Source organism: Callionymus lyra, chromosome 9 (assembly GCF_982586985.1).
Source record: "Callionymus lyra chromosome 9, fCalLyr1.hap1.1, whole genome shotgun sequence".
Classification (NCBI taxonomy): Eukaryota; Metazoa; Chordata; class Actinopteri; order Syngnathiformes; family Callionymidae; genus Callionymus; species Callionymus lyra.
This window is the reverse complement of record NC_141826.1, coordinates 15,463,076-15,475,609: the sequence shown is the minus strand read 5'-3', so window position 1 is coordinate 15,475,609 and position 12,534 is coordinate 15,463,076. Positions and strand designations below refer to the sequence as shown.

Sequence of the window (12,534 nt, the reverse complement as noted above, 5' to 3'; positions counted from 1 at the left end):
TCTAGTGTGCATGTAATCGTGCACCGAGACGATGCTGATTGGTGCAAATTATGTTCTTTATTACATATAAGTAAATTAAACAGCAGGACGTTACATAACATGTAGCATCACTTCACTTTTCTTATTCTCTATTTCTTTCTTAATTATCTTGGTGCTGCTATGTTTGTCAATGTGTTGTCTTGGCTATTTCAAGTTTTTAAATTTGGATGTATTTTGAACTGTGTTTTTTTTTTTTAACGTACTTACTTGATACATCTGCTCCATCTTCTATACTACTGCCGCCTCCAGAGTTCAGACAAAAAAACACCAGAATAGTCTGGAAACAATTGAACCATTCTCGATATTTAAAAAGTGTTGCGCAATACAAAGTGAGCTAACGTAGATCTAGTCAACATGTGGTCGTGCATCTTCCTGACTTGCAAATATAAGGGGCGCCAGTTCCAGAACCTCCAAATCATAATCAGAGCCAACAATTATTGGGACAAACTATGTTCTTCGTTACATTTACCATTTCGACGATTGGCTAAGTTACAGAAATATGACGCACCGATGGGCTCTGCGAACAAGCGCCAGATTTATCCACTGTCGAATTGACACAAAGGTTATTATCAGAACGTGAATGCATCAATGGCAGTATAGTTTATCAGTGTGAAGAATTCCACGAACAAAATGACCACTGTTGATGATTATTTGCCACCTAAAAATAATAAGAAATATATGACATAAAAGCCTCTACGGGCCGGCCACCACTGCTTCCGACACACTTATAATTAGACTCTTTCTATATCACTTTTTCTTGCAAGCATTACAGTGTTTCTACTTAGCTGGAAATCCTTGGAAGTTATCAGTATGCTGAGTCGAACATCTGTTATGCTCCTTGATGAACAGCGTGTACAGCATTTTCTGTCGAACCTTTGGACAAAACTTTTGCCTCCAACATAGCAGTCTCAACGTATAGTCAAAACTTTAAAGGGGTGTGAGTGCTGACTTCAGCAGAGACGACTCCCTGCTGCCTCCTGAAGAAGTATTCTCAACCATTATTTCTTTAGGATCTCTTCTTCCATATTTGGTCTTTCAAAGCAGCAACAAACTGGTCTGTCAATTTGGACGTTGGCCCTGTTGCCTGATCCGGGTTAGTTCTGTGACCACATTCACCTTCGTGTGAAGAAGTTAGTCAGAGCCTCCAGTTCACAGCTGATGAAGACATTGGAGCGGCTGGTCCTTAAACATCTCAGAATACAAGTCTAGCACAGACAAAACCCTCTGCAGTTTGCCTGGCCTGGTCCCCTGGAATCTCGGACTACCATTATTGACCACTTATTGACCACAGTATGTCAGGCTGAAGGACATCACGTCTGAAACTGTGGTGTGCAGTACAGGAGCACCTCAGCAACACAACTCCGAGCCGAGTCACGTCCAGAAGTATGCTGAAGACACTGCTATTGTTGGATGCATCAGGGACAACAGCGAGGACAAGTACAGGAGTCTGATACGTGACTTTGTGGACTGGAGTGAGAGGAACCACTTGCAGCTGAACACCTCAAAGACTAAGGAGCTGGTCTTGGACTTTGGGAGGTCCAGGACGATGAGGTGGAGATAGTCGACAACTATAAGTACCTTGGTGTGTGACTGGTCCTGTAACACAGACCATGTATATAAGAAAGTTCAGAGTAGACTGTACTTTCTGAGGAGGCTCTCATCATTTAACATCTGCAGGAAACTCCTCTGTATGTTCTACCAGTCTGTGGTGGCCAGTGTCCTGTTTTATGCTGTGGTTTGTTGGGGTGGGAATGTGTCCAAGAGGAGTGTCAACAGGTTGGACAGGTTGATCAGAAGTGCTGGCTCTGTGGTTGGCATGAAGCTGGACTCACTGGTGACAGTTGCTGAGAGGAGATCATTGAACAAACTACTGTCCATCATGGAGGATGACAGTCATACTCTGAACATTGTCATCCGTGAGCAGAGAAGCTGATGGAGCATGAATGCTCCTTCCCAGATGCAGATACATTTCTCTTTTCTCATTTCTTGTTCTTGCTATTATAAATATAATATAAATATAACTGGAAACCTAATTTTCCCGAAGGAGATCTCCAGAAGGATTAATGAAGTCAATCTAAATCTAATTTACGTTATTATACAGTTTATTATTTGACATTATTTAGTTTAGTTTAAGTTGATCAATCAATTAGTTCTCTGTATGTTTTTTCAATAACTCAGCATCGTATTTTGTGAAAAAATGTTATTGGATCATGATTATTTTTTACATGTTATATATAAAGAATGAAATATAAAGAATACATTGATAAATTGTGTATTTTAATTTATGATTTGGTTTAAATAAGCACTTTATTTAGTTAATAAATGCTGTAAAATAAGGCTTGGAAGATCTCGCTTTTTTATCAGCGACCGTCTGTCGACACCAAGTGGAACGTTAACAAAACTGCAGCGTGCTCTATGATTGGCTAAATCTGCGATGTGCTGCTCACTGATTGGCTGTTGGAGCTGGATCCCTCTGAAAATAGGTTCCGTACAGAAACGATATTTCCTTGTTTAATATACTTTAATATTGACTTAAAGGGCACAATTCATCACCACAAAGTATTCTTAGTTTAAACTTAAACAAATATGCAAGTCTATGAAAATAAACGTTCAATTATGATGACGTATTATGACAATTTAAAATCGAAAAGTGCAGTTTCCACCCGGATGGAAGTAGCACAAGGACCTAGTCTATTCATGTAGTTTCGTGTGTCCAAAGAGTTTCTGTCTGGCGCTGTTTATTAATAATAAAATGGGTAATTTTAGATGTAATTTTGTCACGGGGATTTTCTGTTTGGTATTCGGTTTAGTTGTGAGAGGGGACATAACAGACGGAAACCCGGAACATCTCAAAAGAGAGCATTCGTTAATGAAACCATACCAAGGTAAGAATCCTGCAGAAAACTTGCGAAATATGTCAAATATGTCAAATTTACGGCGATTTAAGTCCAGCAGAAGAAACAAAAACGAGTAAAATTGTATAAAAAATGGCTAAACTGGTGTTATTTGTTTTGTTATTTTTGCGTCTGATGTCAGATGTTTGACGGGAGCAGCAGCATATCCTGTTTGTGTTTCCTTGTTCCTTTATGTGACAGAACACGGTGTTTTAAGTTATTTACTGTTTTATATTGCCGGATAATTACAACCAAAATATATTTTAAGTAGAAATATACCATGGAAATAACCGCCGACACATGTTCTTGTATTTGAATTATTTTTCATTAAATGTATTCCATTAATAAAAAGAATAGAATAGAATTACTGTGAAATACTCAATGGATCTTGAATTTCTTCAGCCTATATTAAAGGCAAATGGAGTTAATTTGGTTGATCTTGTTAAAAAGATAGTTAACAAAAGATGGTGGCAAAGTGTAATTGTTGATCTGAAAGTAAGTTTTCATATCCACAAAAACATTGCACAGCATCTTGCTGTCTTATACATGATGTCGAACCACTTTCTCCCCCAACAGGTGTCGGCAACAGCCCCTCCAGTCAATGGGACTTCTCCGGAAGCACGTTGGTGACGAGTTCCTATGTCAGACTGACGCCAGATGAGAGGAGCAAGCAAGGATCCATCTGGAACACCGTGGTGAGGAGGAGAAATTGTCTCAAAATTGTTATCAACATCCTCTTCATTTGGTGTTTATTTTAACCCGTTAAGTAAATGTGTGTTATCCAAAGCCTTGTTACCTGAAAGACTGGGAGATGCATGTGCAGTTCAAAGTTCATGGAGGGGGAAAGAAGAATCTGCATGGAGATGGGATTGCCATCTGGTACACAAAAGAAAGACTTCACCCTGGTAAAGTTGCATCGTTTCTCTCTGTCTGGCTGTTGGTGAACCCTGATAACTATTTTCATCCTCCACATGATTCTTAACAGAGCTGTTGATTGACTCTGAAGCTACGCGAGAACCTTTATTCCAAATTCACAATCAGTACACAGACTGCAACAGCAGCTTAACATAGTTAATGATCCAGTAGGGGGGTGTATTGGCAAGAATCGGGAGATACGATTCGTATCACTGTGCAGGGGCGACAGAACGAGTATTGTCGAGTACTTGACTCTGAATCCCGACAAAGTCGTAACTGCTCTCATTGGTTTTGAAACCAAAATATATTCCTAACATCAGATTTAAAAAGTTGCAGGAGTCGATTGTATCCACTTGTCATCGCCTGGATCCTGCAGAATTTAATCATAACATTGTAGATGGTCCAGTAGGGGGGTGTATGGCAAAAATCCGTTTAGCTACAGAGGAAATGGTCACTAGTGGAAAGTTAAATTGCAACACAAATATAAACAAACCCCTTAAATGCTTCATGTTAATTGTAAAAAAAATTTTTTTTTAATTATCATTTTATTTGATATCACAGTTTATTGAAATATAAACTATAATGAAAATAAAAGTTAGTTAATTCAATTTGAAAAAAACTAAAATTGATACAATGCTACTATTCTCATGCAGTTTTCTGAAAAAAAAAACCCATTGAAACATTTTGGTGGATCAATATGTTAAGTTTTCTCTTTTTATCTTACACTCTCTTCAAACCCCCAAACCTCTCATCTGTCAGTTACAATTCTTCCCTCATTTCTGAAGTCCCCATGATTTTTGACATCATAAAAATCAAAGTGACCATAAAACCAAAGTCTCAAGAAGACGATAAAAGCTATTATTATTAATTTTTTTTATTATTTATTTTAAAACTAAAGTAAAACAATATTTGTCTTGGTCTTTAAATCAAGCCCCAGTGAAGAAGTGAACATTATAAGTTTTGATCGTAGAGTTAAATTGAACAGGTGTTGCCGTTTTCTTATCAGATTTTTCTTTTTTTTTTTACTGACTAAGATTGAGACCCTCCCTCCTGATTGTTTAAGGTCACGTCACAGCTCACACTCACGGCTGCTGCTCCACTGTCTGTGTCTCATGTTCCCTCTGCCTCCACTCTAGGCCCAGTCTTTGGAAACCAGGACAATTTCCTGGGCCTGTCCATGTTTTTGGATACCTTCCGCAATGACCTCCATGGAATGGATGTAAGTTGACACGGAGTGACCGACTGACTTGTTTCCCTGCAGGACCTGTGTTTTCCAACAATGCGATCTTCCATGGCCTGGCAGTTTTTGTAGATACTTACTCTAACGATGATGCGACAGACGTGAGTGGTGGCTCCGGTTTTTCCGCCAGCATGTTTCCATCAAGCATCATTTATTTTAATTTTTTTCTGTTCCTGTAAATCAAAAGGCTTGTTGACGTTGTAAATCTGTTTAAAGTCAACATGCATGTTTATTTCGATGGCGTGATCATGGTCCGTGGAGTGATGTCGGTCTCTGTGCAAGCTTGTTCACGTTGTGGCACATCATCATCAGACCATTGATATACCGAGTCTCCATGACAACGCTGCAACGTGAACTCTCCATTCATCACATGATCATTTCAAGCTTAAACTCATGGGCGTATTTTTTATAATGGATTACACTTTTTCTCTCTCCAGCGCTCCTTCCCGTACATCTCGGCCATGGTCAACAACGGCTCGGTGAGTTACGACCACGGCAAAGATGGCCGCCTGTCAGAGCTGGGAGGCTGCTCCGCCGACATCAGGAACAGGGAACACGACACGTACCTCGCCATCCGCTACTCTAAAGGCAGACTCACGGTATGTCCGTTATACATTTTTCTTATCCAGTGTGAGATGTTACGACCATTTTAATGTGCATGAACGCCTCATGTAGGTTTTTAAAAAGTGAGTTGTAAGTGTGGCCTTCATGAGGTCCACTTTAAACTAAATGAAAAGCTCCTTACTTGTTCAAATTGGAGTATTTAAGAAGTTCAGCCGCTAGTGACTTCATTTACTAATTTTAAGTTTTGTTTCCACACATTTGTTTACTGTTCAAACCAGTTAAAATTAATTTATTTTCCTTCACTTATTTTTAACTTGTATACAATATATATATATATATATATATTGCCGTCCTTCATTTTTATTGATTTATGTGGTGGATTTTCATTCAACATTTTTTCAAAAAGGTATTTTGTTTGCGTTTCCACTTTGTTTGCTTCCTGTTTAAGTTTGTTTTTTTTCAAAATAAAACCGGGTCAAGGTGACCCGAAGGTCCGTAAAGCAAATGTGAAAAGCTTGAACCAGAGATAACAAGAGGGTTAAAAAAGGTTTAGTAGCGTCATATGGTCTGTGTTGTGTTCTGGGAGTTAAACCTGGTCAAAAGTCTGAGCAACTCCTATCTGGTGGATTCACTCAGAAGTTTTAAAATCAATATTCTCTAATACTCCTACTCCAATACTCTTCCTGTCATTAACTTGAAGGTGGCCATTTTGTCAGAGTCGTTCTCCCATAGTGGTGGAGTAGATTAATGAAAGGTTAAAGTGACTCCACACTGTTAAATCTGAATATAACAGTTCATGTAAACGGCAAATGCAATATTCTCAACTGGATCTTCCCTATAACTTTTCTTCCTGCAGGTGATGGTGGACGTGGACGACAAGAATGAGTGGAAGGAGTGCATCGATATCGGTGGCGTGCGTCTCCCAACTGGCTATTTCTTCGGCGCCTCGGCTGCCACAGGAGATCTCTCTGGTCAGTGCAAGTCGAATTAAACTGGATTAATTTTAAAGAAAAACATGCATTTTAAGAAGGAAACTTGTGCAGGTGATGGTGCTGACTACATGGCATAAGTGAAAATTACTTTTGTGTCGACTGCCTTCAGATAACCACGACATCATCTCAATGAAGCTCTACCAGCTGATGGTGGAACACACCGAAGACGAAGACAACCAGGACTGGACCAAGATCGAGCCCAGTGTCAGCCTGCTCAAGTCCCCTAAAGGTCAGACAAGAACCTTCAGACTCCAGCAGATTCTTGGTTCTCGGCATAATGTGTTCAAGTGTGTGTGTGCGCTATTGTCACTCTTGTGTTACAACTCTGAAGAGAAAAATGTGGCTCGTCAACTCGTGAGGAATGACAAAAGTTCCCCACAAGTTTTCACATGTGTGAGTGAGTTTGTTAGTGAGTGAGTGAGCGAGTTTTGCAGGAGGTTCAGTAGGTTTGTGCATGAGTGAGTTAGCATAAGTTAGTGAGTTAGTGCGTGAGTAAGTTAGTTGGTGTGTTAGTAAGTAAGTTAGTGCATGAGTGAGTTGGAACATGATTTGAGTTAGTGCGTGAGTAAGTTAGTTGGTGTGTTAGTAAGTGAGTTAGTGCATGCATGAATGAGTTGGAATATGATTTAAGTTAGTGAGTTAGTGCGTGAGTAAGTTAGTTGGTGTGTTAGTAAGTAAGTTAGTGCATGCATGAATGAGTTGGAACATGATTTAAGTTATTGAGTTAGTGCGTGAGTAAGTTAGTTGGTGTGTTAGTAAGTGAGTTAGTGCATGCATGAATGAGTTGGAACATGATTTAAGTTAGTGAGTTAGTGCGTGAGTAAGTTAGTTGGTGTGTTAGTAAGTGAGTTAGTGCATGCATGAATGAGTTGGAACATGATTTAAGTTAGTGAGTTAGTGCGTGAGTAAGTTAGTTGGTGTGTTAGTAAGTGAGTTAGTGCATGCATGAATGAGTTGGAATATGATTTAAGTTAGTGAGTTAGTGCGTGAGTAAGTTAGTTGGTGTGTTAGTAAGTGAGTTAGTGCATGCATGAATGAGTTGGAATATGATTTAAGTTAGTGAGTTAGTGCGTGAGTAAGTTAGTTGGTGTGTTAGTAAGTAAGTTAGTGCATGCATGAATGAGTTGGAATATGATTTAAGTTAGTGAGTTAGTGCGTGAGTAAGTTAGTTGGTGTATTAGTAAGTGAGTTAGTGCATGCATGAATGAGTTGGAACATGATTTAAGTTAGTGAGTTAGTGTGTGAGTAAGTTAGTTGGTGTGTTAGTGAGTTGGTGCATGCATGAATGAGTTGGAACATGATTTAAGTTAGTGCGTGAGTAAGTTAGTTGGTGTGTTAGTAAGTGAGTTAGTGCATGCATGAATGAGTTGGAACATGATTTAAGTTAGTGCGTGAGTAAGTTAGTTGGTGTGTTAGTAAGTGAGTTAGTGCATGCATGAATGAGTTGGAACATGATTTAAGTTAGTGAGTTAGTGTGTGAGTAAGTTAGTTGGTGTGTTAGTGAGTTAGTGCATGCATGAATGAGTTGGAACATGATTTAAGTTAGTGCGTGAGTAAGTTAGTTGGTGTGTTAGTAAGTGAGTTAGTGCATGCATGAATGAGTTGGAACATGATTTAAGTTAGTGCGTGAGTAAGTTAGTTGGTGTGTTAGTAAGTGAGTTAGTGCATGCATGAATGAGTTGGAACATGATTTAAGTTTGTGAGTTAGTGCGTGAGTAATCTAGTTGGTGTGTGAGTTACTGCATGGATGAGTTAGTTAGAGCGTGAGCTAGTAAGTGAGTTAGTGCATGCATGAGTAATCTAGTGCCTGAGTAATCTAGTTGGTGAATGAGTAAGCTATTAAGTGAGTTAGTGCATGCATGAGTTAGTTAGATTGTGAGCTAGTAAGTGAGTTAGTGTGTGAGTAATCTAGTTGGTGTGTGAGTAAGCTATTAAGTGAGTTAGTGCATGCATGAGCTAGTTAGTGAGTTAGTGTTAGTACGTTTGTAAATAAGTATGTGAGTTAGTGCGTGAGTAATCTAGTTGGTGTGTGAGTACTTGGCTATTAAGTGAGTTACTGCATACATGCATGAGTTAGAGCGTGAGTTAGTGCATGCATGAGTGAGTTAGAGCGTGAGCTAGTAAGTAAGTTAGCGTAAGTGAATTTGTGAGTTAGAGCGTGAGTAATCTAGTTGGTGTGTGAGTACTCAGCTATTAAGTGAGTTACTGGATGCATGAGTTAGTTAGAGCATGAGCTAATTAGTGAGTTAGCGTTAGTAGGTTTGAAAGTATGTGAGTTAGTGCTTGAGTAATGTATTTGGTGTGTGAGTACTCAGCTATTAAGTGAGTTACTGGATGCATGAGTTAGAACGTGAGCCAGTAAGTGAGTTAGTTCATGCATGAGTGAGTTAGTGAGTGAGCTGGTAAGTAATTGCTTACATAGGTGAGTTAGTTATTATGAGTAAGTAAGTGAGCTAGTAATTGGATGATTGATTAAATGTATGCATGAGTGAGTTAGAAGGTGAGTCAGTGATTGAGCTGGTAAGTAAGTATGTGCATAGGTGAGTCAGCTAGTAAGGGAGTGAGCTAGTACTTATGAGTTAGTAAGTGTGCTAGTAAGTGAGCGAGTTTCTTTTGAGTGTCCTAAACAAGACAAACTCACAAGTGGAAACTCAGGAACTTTTGTTGTTTCCAGACAACATCGACGATCCCACAGGAAACTTCCGGGGGACGCCTCTCACCGGCTGGAAGGTCTTCCTTCTGCTGCTGTGCGCTCTCCTGGGCATCGTGGTGTGCGCCGTGGTCGGAGCTGTGGTCTTCCAGAAGAGACAGGAGCGAAACAAGAGGTTCTACTGAGAAGACGCCGGAGCAGAGCCTCAAGTCATCACGGAATGAACTCTTTCCCGATGACCCAACGAGCACATTTAATGTGAATTTTTTTTTTCTTAAGTATTGTACAATGTTTGTATCCTTGAACCACTGGGGGTGACGCTCCCTAACCTTCGCCTTGGTGAGAAGATGCCGTCGATGATTAACGCCGTCTCATTCTTGGTCTATATTTTCTGGAAATCCACTTTATCTTGAATCTTAAAATCTTATCGCTCTTCATGAAATCGTGCTTCCACGTTTCATACGTGTGGATGTGATTATTTATTGCAAGAGGCGGCACAAGAACACTCGGATTCAACATGGTAGCAGCATCACAACCCTAATCGGCTTCCATGTCGTCAAACTCTTTGTTGTTGATTTGCGTGAGGTCAGGTGTGAACAAAAGTGCTTCTCAAGGTTTTTGACTTTATTTTTCTTGATGCCTCATTCAGACATTTGTGGCGTTGGTGGTTTTTCTCATCAGGTAAAATTCTCGGGACTTGTATGTAACGCTATGGTCGGGTCGAATGGACAATTATGTAAAGAAAATCAAAGTTAAAGCATCTCTTATATCTGCTCCTCCTATTATTTGTCATTGAACTTCTGATTCATCAGTACATTTGTTTGAAATACTGGAATCGTTGCCGCTGAATAATGTAGTTCTTCAAATGTATGCCTTGAAAGATGCATTTGTTCTAACTAAACTGTTTGGATTCTGGGTTTTGTTGAGGCCACATTAGGTTTTGTGGTGAGGAGAGAAATAAACTTGGAGTAAATAACTTCTTGAATGACGGTGTCTGTCAATCATTTCTTTAGACTATGTTCATGTAATGGATGAGTTAAAACTATTCATGTTTATCCTGAATGTACTGAATGTAATTTGTTTTTTTTTTGTTATTTCAGGTTACATACAGCTTAAAGATTAATGTAATGAATACGTCAATTAATAGAAAACGTGTAGTATACATATAATCAGTGACGTACGGTGAAGTTCATGGTGAGGAACTGACTCCTTTAGTGTCAGTTTTACAAGTACTGTATATAAACACTAATGGGTAACTTATTTAATTTGTTACACAGACAAGCGCACACACACGCACAAGCATGGTCTTGGGTAAAATAAAAATAAACGCTTTCTATGATTTCATTAGACTGATGTCCTCACCTCAGTTATAGCATAAATCTGACATCTTCGACAATATCATATGACTAGGATGGTTTTGAAAAATATGATTTAATTAATCATTTCTCCAAAAGTCTATATTGTATTGATATATCTTGTGGGATGTTAGTCTACATCCTCTAGATCTATGCCAGTGATCGATTGTGGATAAATATTGATTTATAGCATCATAAACCTGTCATCTTTGACATTGACATAAGAGTCATAGCTGAAATATTATGTTTTGATTATCAACTCATTTAAAATTCTATATTCAAAATCTTTAACCTCCCATATTTAATTATCTGAGACCTTTCAATTAGCTGAGAATCTATATTAGTTTTAAACAATCAATAGATATAGAAAAAATGAAATGATAAATAATAATAAAAAATATGAAAAAAAAGGATGAGCAAACAGTATAGTTTACGACCGTGATATTAAAGGATTACAAGGAAGACTAGTTGATATAATGCTGTTAATTTGAAAGCCGAACGTTTATTTCCTCCTACTGAGGGGAAGTTACCGTAAAGTTTAGAGAGAACTTTCCAGATTTAAATGAGGCTCTAGAGTGAAGAATCCCGAGCGATAGTTAGCTTGACAGCAGATCGATGTTTGTAATCGATTGCTCATTGAGAGGTGAAGTATTTATACATCATTTTGTCCAATATCTACAATATGTTCCTGCTCTCTACCAGCAGATAGCGCTACAGCATTGATAAATTTGTCTGTGTTGGATCTGTTAGAAATTCAACCCACGGAGATTCATTCATTTCCTATAGTTAAACTGGTTTATTTGTTGGCGATTCCATCCAGAAGGTACAGAAGTTTCACAAAAGAAAGAACAAAGTGCACATAAAAAGAACAAAATGCAAAAAAAAAAAAAGAAAGACAATTTTCATCAGTGTGGTATTACTTTGTTTCTGCTCTGGGACAAAAAAAATATGGATAATGGCTAATACAAGATCAATGTATTGTAACATGAAGAGGTTCAGGATCATCACAGTAAGAGAATCAAAATCCATCTATGGAAGTTCATCTTTCTTAAGTCTTTCTTTCTGGACCTCATGGTAGAAGCTGATTGGACGAGCTCAGAATCAGTACAATCGTCTCCAGCTGGTAGAACGACGGGTTAATCTCACCTGCAAACTACAAAAATGACATTTCAATTATTTTCATTTTACTCTTTTAATAATAGTTTGAGATAATATTAGTGATATTAAGGCTATTAGCAGAAATATGATAAATGTATTTTTTTTAATCGTTTTTATTTTTAAACTTAACTTTTTGTTTCTTATAAACTTCTATCAAAAGTAAAATTCACTTCTTTATAAATTATTTTTAACCAGTAGAAACTTGGACACAAGTTTATGGTTTTAATAAAAAAATACATTTTTAATGTTAAGGTGGCAAAGTAGCTTTTGGCAGTTAGACCCCATCACCAGAGTTCAATGAATGATAGAGGGTTACAGATGTGAGAATTTTAAATCTCCCCCTGAAAGTTTTTTCACATTATAACTACAGAAATAAAAATAGCATATCATATCCAACAATGCACATCCTCTTTGAGACATAAGTATTTTACAAAAAACATGACAAACAAACAATAATATTACTAATTAACATCAAATTATAAACGATATAATATATAACCATATTTAAATAAGTTATTTCTCATTAGACTTTTTGACAAAATAATCATTCAAGACAATCTAAAGTTAAAAAGTCCGAGCTGTAAATTAATTACATTTTTAAATCATTTCTCTTAAGTAACTAACTCGCAGGTTATATTGAATTAAATTCAGTTTTTTATTACAGTGGGACAGTTAGTCCCAAAGCCAGACCAGTTCGACCAGATGAACGATTCAGAGCCACTACTGC

At 38.0% G+C, this 12,534-nt stretch overlaps 1 protein-coding gene across 2 annotated transcripts; it reads left to right on the top strand.

Moving 5' to 3' along the window:
• The first annotated feature begins 2,717 nt into the window (after positions 1–2,717).
• lman2 (lectin, mannose-binding 2) lies at positions 2,718–10,279 on the top strand. Of its 2 annotated transcripts, none has more exons than XM_087799298.1 (8): positions 2,718–2,924; positions 3,510–3,628; positions 3,721–3,838; positions 5,110–5,189; positions 5,526–5,687; positions 6,509–6,623; positions 6,754–6,873; positions 9,319–10,279. In XM_087799298.1, exons 1-8 carry the CDS (start codon positions 2,792–2,794, stop codon positions 9,477–9,479), a joined length of 1,008 nt encoding a protein of 335 aa, XP_087655424.1. In that variant the 5' UTR covers positions 2,718–2,791; the 3' UTR covers positions 9,480–10,279. The 2 variants fall into 2 exon arrangements, with proteins under 2 accessions (XP_087655424.1, XP_087655423.1); XM_087799297.1 differs by lacking the exon at positions 5,110–5,189 and adding an exon at positions 4,985–5,067 and having other exon boundaries at positions 2,721–2,924.
• The last annotated feature ends 2,255 nt before the right edge of the window (positions 10,280–12,534 follow it).

Coding starts and splice junctions, on each gene's coding strand:
- lman2 (XM_087799297.1), top strand. CDS start 2,792: ATGGGTAATTTTAGATGTAATTTTGTCACGGGGATTTTCTGTTTGGTA. Junction 3,629..3,720: donor GATCCATCTGGAACACCGTG/GTGAGGAGGAGA, acceptor TGTTATCCAAAG/CCTTGTTACCTGAAAGACTG. Junction 6,874..9,318: donor CCTGCTCAAGTCCCCTAAAG/GTCAGACAAGAA, acceptor TGTTGTTTCCAG/ACAACATCGACGATCCCACA.